The following is a 13,542-nucleotide window of genomic DNA, read 5'->3' as shown; positions in this document are numbered from 1 at the left end:
CAGGAGAATACACACTCTCCCACTTCATGGAGGATATGCATGGTGAGATATTGTGCGGGCTCGTGTGTGTGTCTGTGTAAGTGTGTGTTTGTCTTTCTGCAACACTAAGCTTTTCTCTCTGAATAGACGATGTCATAGCTCGGGATCTGATTGAGCGAATGATAAGTGCAGCGCCGGAGTCCCGCCCCTCCACTTCCTGTGTGCTCAAACACCCCTTCTTTTGGATTCCTGAGAAGCAGCTACTGTTCTTCCAGGTGAGTGTGGTGCCTCCTTCAAGATGAATTATTAATGAATCACAAAAAGAAGTGTCGATAAACCCTATTGTGATACATTACAAAGCATGGAAAATGTGTGTGTGTGTGTGTGAGTGTGTGTGTGTGTGTGTGTGTGTGTGTGTGTGTGTGTGTGTGTGTGTGTGTGTGTGCAGGACGTGAGTGACCGTATAGAGAAGGAACCAGGGGAGGGTGCTATCGTGGTGAGGCTGGAGACGGCGGGCAGAGCGGTGGTGCGAACCAACTGGAGGATGCACATCTCTGTGCCTTTGCAGACGGGTACGCACTCACTCACTCACTCACTCACTCACTCACTCACTCACATGTATATGTCGATGTTGGAATATACACCATGCACTGTCTTATATATTATATATTATATAATATTATGTATCAGACGTACTGTATGGCGCAGATCAATTTTCCACAAGGACAAATTAATATCTGTCTATTATCTTATTCCTCACTTCTCATGACGCCTCTTTATTTGAGTACTTTGGTGTTGGAGGTTGAAGCTGCTCTTTCCTGGCTTTTTGCTTGCGTTCATATTGAATGTTGATTTTTCTTTAAACCGTTTCCCCCGATGTTCACTGTGCTGCTGGCCTATTAACATTTAATCAGACATGTTCATCAGCCGAGCACCAACAGCCTTAATCCCCCCCTTCCTTTATATTGTCATCATCTTCCTGTGACAAGAGTATTCATTTAATATAAAATCATATAATCAAATCTAAATCAAACTTACAATCTTTCCTGTCGCAGATCTGAGAAAGTTCCGGACTTACAAGGGCAACTCGGTCAGAGACCTTCTGAGGGCCATGAGGAATAAGGTGAGCTGACGACCTCGACCAAAAACAAATGCTTTGTTACTCTCAGTGTCCGTGACCGCTGCGGGCCCCTTTTGTGTCTCCCAACAGAAGCACCACTATCACGAGCTGCCCAAGGAGGTACAGGAGACCCTGGGCGAGGTGCCGGAAGGATTCGTCGGTTACTTCACCTCGCGGTTTCCACGGTTACTGCTCCACACCCACAACGCTTTGCACATCTGCGCCCATGAAAGACTATTCCACCCTTACTATTTGCCCCCTATTGCCAAATAGCGTTCACTCGTGGCCCCGTGCACGGCGCGAGTTTTACACTTCATAGATGTTTTTGTACTACCAGAAGTTACATGCGCTGTATGTATTTTTTTTATTTTTTAAAACCCTTGGGTTTTCAGAGAGTGATTAAGGACTGGTGGAGAAAAACCCACATTGCACATCAGGTATGTTTTGGAAATGAAGTTTAAATTGCTCTGATTCCAAGAGCACTCCACCAAGGGCTGAATTTTATAGCGGCTTTCCATTTTATACACTTGAGGTATTTGCCCCTTTTTACCCCTGACATTAGTACTTTCAAACGTGTTGCGTTATTGCACAACATCAACCACGCTTTTAATTTGAAACATTTCAGACGCAAAGTGTATTGTGGTGATTGCATCCTCATGGTATTTGCGCAGGCACGAGGGCCACATGCCCGTGTGGCTCCACGTGTATTGAATGTATTTTCATTGTTACTTTGGGGGCTCTTTGGTTACTGATGGTAGTTGTAATACACTGACTGAACCACGTGCGTAGGCATATTTTTTTACAATAGGTTGAAGTTGTTTTTACATTGACGCCAGAGAATGAGGGGAATAGAAATCTATTGTTATATTTTGTGATACCAACCCATTTTTTTTTAATGCTAAGCTTTATACTCCAACGTTTTATGTACGTGGCTGTTGCTAGTTGATGTGAGCCTATGTAGACCTATGAAAAGCCCTTTTGATGGGAACTTATCTGCACTGTACTGGTCCTAGGAAGGTGTCGCAATGAATGTGTAATTTACGCAGTTCTGGAGTGAATAAATTGATGCTCTAATGAACCAACGTGATATATGTGAGAGGAAAACTTTATTTCATCATTAGGTTCCATTGATTGTTGCATAAGAAATCATAGAAAAGGGTATTTGCTTTCAATTCTACATTTTAATAATCAGAGCACTAAAAAAACAGTTGCTATATGAGAAAGATGGGGTCATTTGATTACAGTGGTTTAGATGTCTCATAATGTAACACAGGCAAAGGAAAACACAGAAATCCCCAAATCCACTCTTAGATTAGCACTCTTTAGATTATCATTGCAGCGATTCCTTAAAGCACATTCTCTACGTTTTCTACAATTACAATCGTTATGGCTATCACCAAAAAAATGTCAGAACCCCTAACACCGCCAAATGTAGTTGATTAAATCTATCAAATAGCAATTAAAGACATGAATGAAAACTCTAGCCAAAACCGAGACAACCACTTTTTCACCACAGAATAACAAGCACACACATACTAGGTATGCATCACTGTCACTGGTGTAGATGTATCAGTCGGAACTGGGACTGTAGAATTTGCAACTTCTAGGCTACGAGAAAGGTCTCGGGGGTACGTGTAAGTAAAGTACACCCGTCCTCTACCAAGTCTGCAGCTCTGTGACCGGCTCCATCTCCCTCTCACAATACGAATAATGCAACCTCCCAAATAATCATCTCTGCCACCAAACCAGCCTCTGTCACTGTCCCAAACCTGCAGTCTCAGGGAGGGAGCCCACCTCAGGGGTGGAAAAGTTAGAGTCTCCCACCATGTCGGGCTGTTGTCGTTCCAGATGGTGCGAGTCTGGCGGGTGATCCTTCCAGCGATCACCTAAACAAAAAACAATGTAAAAGATGACGTCGACAGACATTTTCAGCCACAGACACTAATGGAGCAAGACAACTACAAGTCTGACTGTCACCCATTTGTACTGAACACGTTTTTCAAAGACAGTCAAACCAATGTGAAACAATCAGATTCCTTATTGTCCACATCTCTTTCAATGTGGACACTGCTAAATGTAGTTTATTAAATTGATCTAATAGCAATTAAAGACATGAATGAAAACTCCAGCCAAAACTGAGAGATGACAACTTTGTCACCACAGAATAATAAGCACACATATACTAGGTATGCGTTCATGCCACTGGTGTAGGTGTAGAAGTTGGAAGTGGGAATGTAGAACTAGGTTACGATATGGGGTTGGGGGGTACGAGTACGAAAAGTACACCCGTCCTCAGACATTTTCAGCCACAGCCACTAATGGAACAAGACAATCCACCGACTGTCACCCGTTTGGTAACATTTGAGAGCAGATGCACCCCCAGTTCCTACCTTGACGTAGCCGTCGGTCCTACCGAACCAGCCGTCCCCCCGGAGGCCGTATGCATGTCTCACGGTCACGCGCAGAACCGGCCTGCTATAGGCATAGGCCAGGGCTGGAGCCAGCACGGTGAGTAACAGGAGACACAGGCTCAACTTCATCTTTCCTCAGTGATGCTGTAAGGGGACTGTGGAAAATGGCAAAGAGCAATGATGGAGGAAAAATGATTGGGGTCAAAATGATCAGGAATCCTATAAAGCATTTGTATTTCAAGATATAGTTAATAATTAATAGGAGTTTATTCATCTCAGGTAATTCAACACATTAAGATGACTAGTCAAGCTAACGTGATGGATAACAGACATTTTAAAGGAGAACATATGGGCTGCAGCATTGTTGTCAGAGAAGCCAATATCTCGACAATGGCTCCTGAACTCTGATGGAATACCATGGTCAATATATGACTACATTTGTTACATATTGTACCTTTAAAGTCTGCAAGAAACCATGCTTCAATTATTTGATCAATTTTGACTCACCTGTTAATGGCTTCTCTCAATGTCTGATGACCTGCTGTTTTCTCCACTGCTTTTATGCTTACACGAACAAGGAAATGACCATACATTTCCCATTTGATCCACCCCATTCCAGCCTACAGGAATCGGAACATTAATTTATTGTTAAACTTGTCCATCAAGTTAGGTAGTAACCGATTATTACTGATCTTTTACTGGTAAGTCCAGCCTACAGGAATCTGAACTTGTCTTGTGAGAAAAGCAAGTGTCCTAAAAGTGCTATCTGAACAGAATTGACAGTGATGGGGGGGTAAACATCTTGGATGATATGGATAGGAAATATGTACGCTTTTCAAGTGTGTGACCATCTCTGCTTCTGTGTAAACAATAGAGGAGCCAACCAACCCTCAGTGCTATTTAACTTGTGTATATAGATTATTATATTCATGCATAATTCTTCAAACACAAATATTAACACAAATATTATGAAGCACAAATTGCGTATTATATCTACTTTTCTTTCTTTTTTTTTTTACTAAAAAGGTGTATTTGAACCCAATTAGGATCCAATTACCAATTAGGAGCATCAAACAAGGGGTTGTTCAATGACCAAACCAGTCATTCCAAAGTAGAAATGTTCAATTGGACACACAGAAAGGCATACTAAATGAATGTGTATATTAAAGAAGTGGTTAAGGCCCCTCCACCCAGCGGGGGTCCCGTAGTGATGAACGATTCTAGTGGAGCAGTTCACGGGCCGCGGCGGTGAATTATTGAATATGTCGTAAGTCTGACCCTTCCACTGTCATCTGAGCATTCTGCTGTCATGTCCGTTCTTCATGAGGGGTTTATTAGGATGGTATCCGCTAGCGACGTGTTTTATTAGTGTATGTTGCTCCTTGAGCGTGTGGTGTGCATTTGCATATCTGTGTGTGTATGCGTGCGAGTGTGTGCTTGTCCCTGTGTGAACGTATTAGTTTCACTTTGGTTTGATTGTCTTTGAAAAACGTGTGCAGTACAATGAGGTTTTTAAAGGAACCATTACCCTGCCCTCGATTGACATAGTTTGTTAATTCTATGTTCAGCCACAACATGCCATAAATACTGACCTGCCAGCGGCCTGCTAAAGTTTTGGTTTCACAGTTTGATTGTATTTGAAAACGTGTGCTCTACAAAGACGTATCTTGTGAGTGAAAGGAATCTGATCCCTCCCTAATCCAATGATTGACAATGAGCGGTTGGTTGTGTTATTATGCAAAGCGGAGCCTAGATGCCTCTATTATTAACAACTACAGACCAATATCAAATCTACCCTTCATAAGTAAAATCATTGAGAAAGTTGTCCTCCAGCAACTTAGTGACTTCCTGGCATCAACTGGTTGCTATGACACCTTCCAATCCGGATTTCAACCCCTTCACAGCACTGAGACCGCCCTTATTAAAGTTGTAAACGACATCCGTCTTAACACAGACTCTGGCAAAATCTCAATACTAATGCTACTAGACCTCAGTGCTGCATTCGACACTGTAGACCATACAATACTTTTGGACAGATTAGAAAACTGGGTGGGGCTTTCAGGCACAGTTTTAAATTGGTTTAGGTCCTACCTACAAAATAGGAACTACTTTGTTTCCATTGGCGACTTTGTTTCAGAATCAACAAACGTGACATGTGGAGTCCCACAAGGTTCGATCTTAGGACCCTCTCTATTCAACATCTACATGCTCCCACTAGGGCAAATCATGCAAAATAACAATATTGACAATCACTGCTATGCTGATGACACGCAAATCTATGTATCTCTATCACCAAATGACTATCAGCCCATAGATCTGTTGTGCCAGTGCATTGAGCAAGTCAAAGACTGGATGTGCCAAAATTTCCTTCAACTAAATGAGGACAAAACCGAGATAATTGTATTTGGTGCTAAAACCGAAAGGCTTAAAGTTACCCAACACCTTCACTCTCTGTCCCTGAAAACCTCAATCAAAGCCAGAAATCTAAGGGTTATCATGGATTCAGATTTACATTTCGACAGTCACATCAAATCAGTTACAAAATCTGCATATTATCACCTTAAAAACGCAGCAAAACTTAGAGGGCTCATGTCTACCGAAGACTTACAAACACTTGTACATGCCTTTATCACTAGCAAGCTTGATTACTGCAATGGTCTCCTTACAGGTCTCCCAAAAAAAACTCTAAGGCAACTACAGCTTGTTCAGAATGCTGCTGCTAGAGTTCTAACAAAGACCAAAAAATGTGAACATATTACACCAATTCTTAAATCATTACATTGGCTCCCTGTATGTCAGAGAATTGATTTTAAAATCATGTTGCTAACCTATAAATCCCTACATGGTTTAGGGCCAAAATATTTAACTGATATGCTTCCACTACATAAGTCTTCTAGACCACTAAGATCCTCTGAGACCAATCTGTTAATTATCCCCAGAGTCAACACGAAACATGGGGAAGCAGGATTTAGTTACTATGCAACAAATAGCTGGAATAAACTCCCTGAGGATTTAAGACTTGCCCCAACTCTGACAGCTTTTAAAACAAGACTGAAGACTTTTATGTTTGCTTTAGCTTTCTGCTAAATCTTAAATCTACAATGCTTCTATTTTTTATTTTATTAGTAACTTTGCCTTTATTTTCTCACTTTCTAAAATGCATTTTTATTAACTCTGCCTTTCTAAAATGTTTTTTTTTAACTTTGCCTTTATTTTCTATCTATTTTACTTTTTACTTATCTATTATTTTATTTTATTGTATGACAATGTTTATATGTGAAGCACTTTGAGTCTGCCTTGTGTATGAAAAGTGCTATATAAATAAAGTTGCCTTGCCTTGCCTTGCCTTGCCTTATTCTGTGCTTGTGCTTTGTGCTATTCTGTGCTTGTGTTTTCATAGCCGGAGCAAAGACGCGTCCTCAGTTCGTCACAGAACGGACTGAGAACACCCCTTGCACACTGTACACATCCGTCGACGGATCTCGGACATTCAGTCCGTCTTCAGTCTTCAGACCATATGCAAAATAAGCCCCTCCCTCTTTTTTGCTTGACCACTCAGTTTGAAGGCTTTGTAACCAATCGGTGAAGAGAAACACCAGGCCAAAGTAATGCAATAGACCTCTGAAGAATAAGTCCCGCCTCCGAGGCTCCGGTTCGCTCTGTCAAATGTCTATGGGAATTAACATGGGGTTTTTGAATGATCGTACATAACAAACTCTGTAGGTGGCGAAGAAGTAAAAGCTGCGTCACCTTTTGAACTACACACATTTTCCATCTGGTTTCGACTGGCTTTTTGGATTGTCGGTGCCTTTAAAGTAGTAAACGATTATAAATGCTATTTTAATGGCATCGACAATCCAAAAAGCCAGTCGAAACTAGATGGAAAATGTGTCTAGTTCAAAACGTGATGCAGCTTTTTTTTTTTTTTTACATTTCACCGAGGGAACCAGAGCCTCGGAGGCGGGACTTATTCTTCAGAGGTCTATGACGAGAGCTGCAATGCATGCCATGTTACGCCGTTAACTAAAGCTGTGTTGTCTTTACTAGTTTCACTACAATGTAAAAATACATTTATGTCTAATACAGTGTTAAATATATTGAGATGGCAGTGTGCAAAATACCCGGCATATTCGGGGCTGCCCACATCCCCCGATTGTTGCACAATACCGATCTAAATGTTCTCAATATGCAGTAGTAGGCCTATAACATTACAATATTTCATGGATGCAAGTCAAGACAATCAGTCTATGTCAGTCTAACACTGACATAGGAGGCTGCATTGGCGAAAGTTGTTTGGATGCACGTTGTTTTTTTACAAGAACAGGCAAAGTTGTGCATTCACTCAGACAATCAATTGGCACCAATCTGGCACACTTAGAAGAGCAATCAACTGAATAAATGTCAGGTATATATCCAATCAGAGACGGGCACGCAATCAGTGCACTTGCAAATGAGAGCCTGCTGTATGACCGACCGTGTGACATTATTTAACCATCAATCTACAGCAAAATAATCACCTGATTGAAATGCATTGGTTTAATATTGAATTAATTAAATATTTAAATATATATAATATATATAAATATACAATTATTTAGTTATAATATTATAAGTAGACCATGTAGCGTGTATCGTTATAACAAGATCTGTATCTGACCATTGACCATTGACATTGCCGTGTTCTTTAGGAAATCGCAGAGTCATGATCGCTTTTAACTCACTTTATTTGATTAAAGGTCCGGTATGTTATCTACGAAGCAAAAGGAGGGGAATTGTATAAGCACGCTTGGAGATACGCTTAGTAAGGCATCTGATAAATGCATTACCTGGAGCGTTCTGACCCCTTGAGCTATGTGTTGTGACTTTATGAATGGGTGGGCGTGGCCTCCAGAATGCGATCTGCTTAGCTAAGCATGGTGCTGAGCTCCCGCCTCCTGGATATCCGTATGTGTACTCGGTGCTGGTCCCTTGTGGCTATGTGTAGGTATTACGCTTGTTTTCATGGCCTTGGTCTCTGGGCTTCTCATACACCTGGGCCTGCTAATATCTCAAGAATTGATACGTTTATGAATGGCTCTACACATGAACGAATGCTTCCCTAGTCGCCAAGGACATATCTGGCCAGATCGAGCTAGAATATGCTACAATTTGGCCTGATGCATGCTAGAATATGCTACAATGCGGAAATACGCTACAACATACATATTTATATATGTATTTATTTATTTATTATATACGGAGAACACCAGACCTCCTCGAAGCAACGAAAATGGTCCATTTACCCGCTCCATTAAATCCCAAGAAAGAAGACGCCATACCTGCTCTAAAAATGTATGAAAGTTTTTTTTTAAGTTGTTAAATAAAAGAACATCATTACACGGTTACATAAAATAACATAACCAGCAAAGTCAATGGTTTTATAGCCATGATTTAAACGGCATGCGAGCTGCTGGTTTCAGCATCCGCCATAGCAACTATGTTAGTATATTTCTGTCGAGACGTGAAATATTCTTCGTCATAACTATCAAACCAAACATCCTACACATTCAATTCACATTTATCACTAAAAATGTTTACATCAACACTTTTAATGGCGTAACTATACTAAAATATCACATTTTCCATCCAGAATAAAAAGTATGTCCTCCATTTTCAGTCATTTTCAGCCAATAGGAAAGATGCTCACAACGTCTATTAGAGCTGTAGTCGGGTTAATGCAGGAGTGAATGGGCTGCTGGACTCTGCTCTGACTCTGCTCTGGACGTCAAACATAGCCGGGGATGGCATTACATTGTAGTGAATTGAACCCCCTCTGCCAATAGTCGGAATTTGACGTTCTCGGAGTGAGACTGTGTTGGCTCAGCAGTGCTCTCTCTCTCTCTGTCACACACTAACTTTTTCAACTCCAAGGCTAGGCTGTTTCATTAAGACCACAACCACAACTAACCATGCAGTATGCCACTCATCTTATATTATGCACAACAGTCAGTTCTATACATTGCGTCTTTCTTCTGTTTGGCGCACATGGCAATTTGCATACGCGCACAGGACTGGCAAGATGTTGTCAATATTGAGGTCAAATACATTGCCACGGTTTACAGTGTATGGCGACAATGGACGGCTGTTTGTCTTTGAGACAACATCATTTGGTGGAGTCACGTCTGACGTCTCAGAAGATGAAGATGAATTCAAATGAGACTTTACACCCACAAGAGCATACGACGCACTTTGCTGCGGCAATCTAGGACCGGATTGTGGCACTCTTGGCTTGCCATGAAAGTCGACGGTCATTGGATAATGCTGCGATTATGTCCCTCCCACGGACGCTCAGCGTCTCTGGGGGTGAATGGAGGAGTAGAACACTGGAGCTCAGAACACTGGAGCTCACAACACTGGAGCTTAGAACATCGGAGCTTAGAAGACCGGAGCATGGATGACTAGAGCGTTAAACACTAGACCGTAGAACACTGGACTGTAGAACACTGGACTGTAGAACACAGGACAGTGGATTAATAAACCTTAGCAGACCTTTCAATACAGCAGGTCTGATCTATTTCACTGTGGATCTACTCATACTTGTTCCTGTCCTCCTGTGCTCTCCGTTGCTCTCCTCTTAAGACAGCAGCAGTGGACGTGTTCTCGGCCGGCAACACTAAGCTTTTCTCTTTGAATAGACGATGTCATAGCTCTGGATCTGATTGAGCGAATGATAAGTGCAGCGCCGGAGTCCCGCCCCTCCACTTCCTGTGTGCTCAAACACCCCTTCTTTTGGATTCCTAAGAAGCAGCTACTGTTCTTCCAGGTGAGTGTGGTGTCTCCTTCACAATGAATTCTTAATGAATCACAAAAAGAAGTGTGTCGATAAACCCCATTGTGATACACTACAAATCATGTAAAATGTGTGTGCGTGCGTGTGTGCGTGTGTGCAGGACGTGAGTGACCATATAGAGAAGGAACCAGGGGAGGGTGCTATCGTGGTGAGGCTGGAGACGGCGGGCAGAGCGGTGGTGCGAACCAACTGGAGGATGCACATCTCTGTGCCTTTGCAGACGGGTACGCACTCACTCACTTACTCACTCACTCACTCACTCACTCACATGTATATGTCGATGTTGGAATATATACCATGCACTTTCCCTCTCTCTGGACTGTCACAAGTATTGAACTGAACTTTACTTTATTTATGATGTGCAGTGGGGTCTATGTCTTCTGTCTTGGTGTTGTGTTGTCGGGGGTGTGTGGGGGGGTCCTGTCTTGTCTAGCCGTCTTCTGTATTGCCCCTCTGTCAAGTAAGTGTGACAGACGTACTGTATGGCGCAGAACAATTTTCCGCAAGGACAAATTAATATCTGTCTATTATCTTATTCTTTACTTCTCATGAAGCCTCTTTATTTGAGTACTTTGGTGTTGGAGGTTGAAGCTGCTCTTTCCTGGCTTTTTGCTTGCGTTCATATTGAATGTTGATTTTTCTTTAAACCGTTTCCCCCGATGTTCACTGTGCTGCTGGCCTATTAACATTTAATCAGACATGTTCATCAGCCGAGCACCAACAGCCTTAATCCCCCCCTTCCTTTATATTGTCATCATCTTCCTGTGACAAGAGTATTCATTTAATGTAAAATCATATAATCAAATCTAAATCAAACTTACAATCTTTCCTGTCGCAGATCTGAGAAAGTTCCGGACTTACAAGGGCAACTCGGTCAGAGACCTTCTGAGGGCCATGAGGAATAAGGTGAGCTGACGACCTCGACCAAAAACAAATGCTTTGTTACTCTCAGTGTCCGTGACCGCTGCGGGCCCCTTTGTGTCTCCCAACAGAAGCACCACTATCACGAGCTGCCCAAGGAGGTACAGGAGACCCTGGGCGAGGTGCCGGAAGGATTCGTCGGTTACTTCACCTCGCGGTTTCCACGGTTACTGCTCCACACCCACAACGCTTTGCACATCTGCGCCCATGAAAGACTATTCCACCCTTACTATTTGCCCCCTATTGCCAAATAGCGTTCACTCGTGGCCCCGTGCACGGCGCGAGTTTTACACTTCATAGATGTTTTTGTACTACCAGAAGTTACATGCACTGTATGTATTTTTTAATTTTTTAAAACCCTTGGGTTTTCAGAGAGTGATTAAGGACTGGTGGAGAAAAACCCACATTGCACATCAGGTATGTTTTGGAAATGAAGTTTAAATTGCTCTGATTCCAAGAGCACTCCACCAAGGGCTGAATTTTATAGCGGCTTTCCATTTTATACACTTGAGGTATTTACCCCTTTTTACCCCTGACATTAGTACTTTGAAACGTGTCGCGGTATTGCGCAACATCAACCACGCTTTTAATTTGAAACATTTCAGACGCAAAGTGTATTGTGGTGATTTGCATCTTCATGGTATTTGCGCAGGCACGAGGGCCACATGCCTGTGTGGCTCCACGTGTATTGAATGTATTTTCATTGTTACTTTGGGGGCTCTTTGGTTACTGATGGTAGTTGTAATACACTGACTGAACCACGTGCGTAGGCATATTTTTTTACAATAGGTTGAAGTTGTTGTTTTTACATTGACGCCAGAGAATGAGGGGAATAGAAATCTATTGTTATATTTTGTGATACCAACCCATTTTTTTTTTATGCTAAGCTTTATACTCCAACGTTTTATGTACGTGGCTGTTGCTAGTTGATGTGAGCCTATGTAGACCTATGAAAAGCCCTTTTGAGGGGAACTTATCTGCACTGTACTGGTCCTAGGAAGGTATCGCAATGAATGTGTCATTTACGCAGTTCTGGAGTGAATAAATTGATGCTCTAATGAACCCACGTGATATATGTGAGAGGAAAACTTTATTTCATCATTAGGTCCCATTGATCGTTGCATAAGAAATCATAGAAAAGGGTATTTGCTTTCAATTCTACATTTTAATAATCAGAGCACTGAAAAAACTGTTGCTATATGAGAAAGATGGGGTCATTTGATTACAATGGTTTAGATGTCTCATAATGTAACATAGGCAAAGGAAAACACAGAAATCCCCAAATCTACTCTTAGATTAGCACTCTTTAGATGATCATTGCAGAGATTCCTTAAAGCACATTCTCTACGTTTTCTACAATTACAATCGTTACGGCTATCACCAAAAAAATGTCAGAACCCCTAACACCGCCAAATGTAGTTGATTAAATCTATCAAATAGCAATTAAAGACATGAATGAAAACTCCAGCCAAAACCGAGACAACCACTTTTTCACCACAGAATAACAAGCACACACATACTAGGTATGCGTCACTGTCACTGGTGTAGGTGTATAAGTTGGAACTGGGACTGTAGAATTTGCAACTGGGACCGTAGAATTTGCAACTTCTAGGCTACGAAAAGGGTCTCGGGCGTATGTGTAAGAAAAGTACACCCGTCCTCTACCAATTCTGCAGCTCTCTGACTGGCTCCCTGTTCCTCTCACAAGACGAATAGTGCAACCTCCCAAATAATCATCTCTAATCATCTCATCTCTAAATAAGCCACCAAACCAGCCTCTGTCACTGTCCCAAACCTGCAGTCTCAGGGAGGGAGCCCACCTCAGGAGTGGAAAAGTTAGAGTCTCCCTCCATGTCGGGCTGTTGTCATTCCAGATGATGCGAGTCTGGCGGGTGATCCCTCCAACGGTCACCTAAACAAAAAACAATGCAAAAGATGACGTCGACAGACATTTTCAGCCACAGACACTAATGGAGCAAGACAACTACAAGTCTGACTGTCACCCATTTGTACTGAACACGTTTTTCAAAGACAGTCAAACCAAAGTGAAACAATCAGATTCCTTATTGTCCACATCTCTTTCAATGTGGACACCGCTAAATGTAGTTCATTAAATTGATCTAATAGCAATTGAAGACATGAATTAAAACTTCAGCCAAAACTGAGAGATGACAACTTTGTCACCACAGAATAATAAGCACACATATGGTAGGTATGCGTTCATGCCACTGGTGTAGGTGTAGAAGTTGGAACTGCGAATGTAGAACTTGCTAGGTTACGAT

The 13,542-nt window shown here is 42.0% G+C and overlaps 2 protein-coding genes across 2 annotated transcripts in view; both read left to right on the top strand.

The window, feature by feature from the left end:
• The window catches only part of ern2 (endoplasmic reticulum to nucleus signaling 2), a 15,446-nt gene extending 13,328 nt beyond the window's left edge, over nucleotides 1–2,118 (top strand). Inside the window, exons 20-24 of the mRNA XM_084466176.1 lie at nucleotides 1–42; nucleotides 127–254; nucleotides 428–551; nucleotides 1,035–1,102; nucleotides 1,190–2,118. The exon at nucleotides 1–42 is cut by the window's left edge and continues 106 nt beyond it. Of these exons, the coding sequence (XP_084322302.1) occupies nucleotides 1–42; nucleotides 127–254; nucleotides 428–551; nucleotides 1,035–1,102; nucleotides 1,190–1,372 (545 nt within the window). The 3' untranslated portion in view covers nucleotides 1,373–2,118. The remainder of the gene's footprint in view (nucleotides 43–126; nucleotides 255–427; nucleotides 552–1,034; nucleotides 1,103–1,189) is intronic.
• Nucleotides 2,119–10,216: 8,098 nt separating this feature from the next.
• LOC311341065 (serine/threonine-protein kinase/endoribonuclease IRE1-like) lies at nucleotides 10,217–11,573 on the top strand (the record flags this gene model as incomplete). The annotated part of the gene is made up of 4 exons (XM_084465977.1): nucleotides 10,217–10,312; nucleotides 10,440–10,563; nucleotides 11,178–11,245; nucleotides 11,332–11,573. 4 exons carry the CDS (start codon nucleotides 10,217–10,219, stop codon nucleotides 11,512–11,514), a joined length of 471 nt encoding a protein of 156 aa, XP_084322103.1. The 3' UTR covers nucleotides 11,515–11,573.
• Between the last annotated feature and the right edge of the window lie 1,969 nt (nucleotides 11,574–13,542).

Source organism: Micromesistius poutassou (assembly GCF_964030765.1).
Source record: "Micromesistius poutassou genome assembly, chromosome: 3".
Lineage (NCBI taxonomy): Eukaryota > Metazoa > Chordata > Actinopteri > Gadiformes > Gadidae > Micromesistius > Micromesistius poutassou.
The sequence above is the reverse complement of the archived record's forward strand: the minus strand, read 5'-3'. Positions and strand labels throughout refer to the sequence as shown.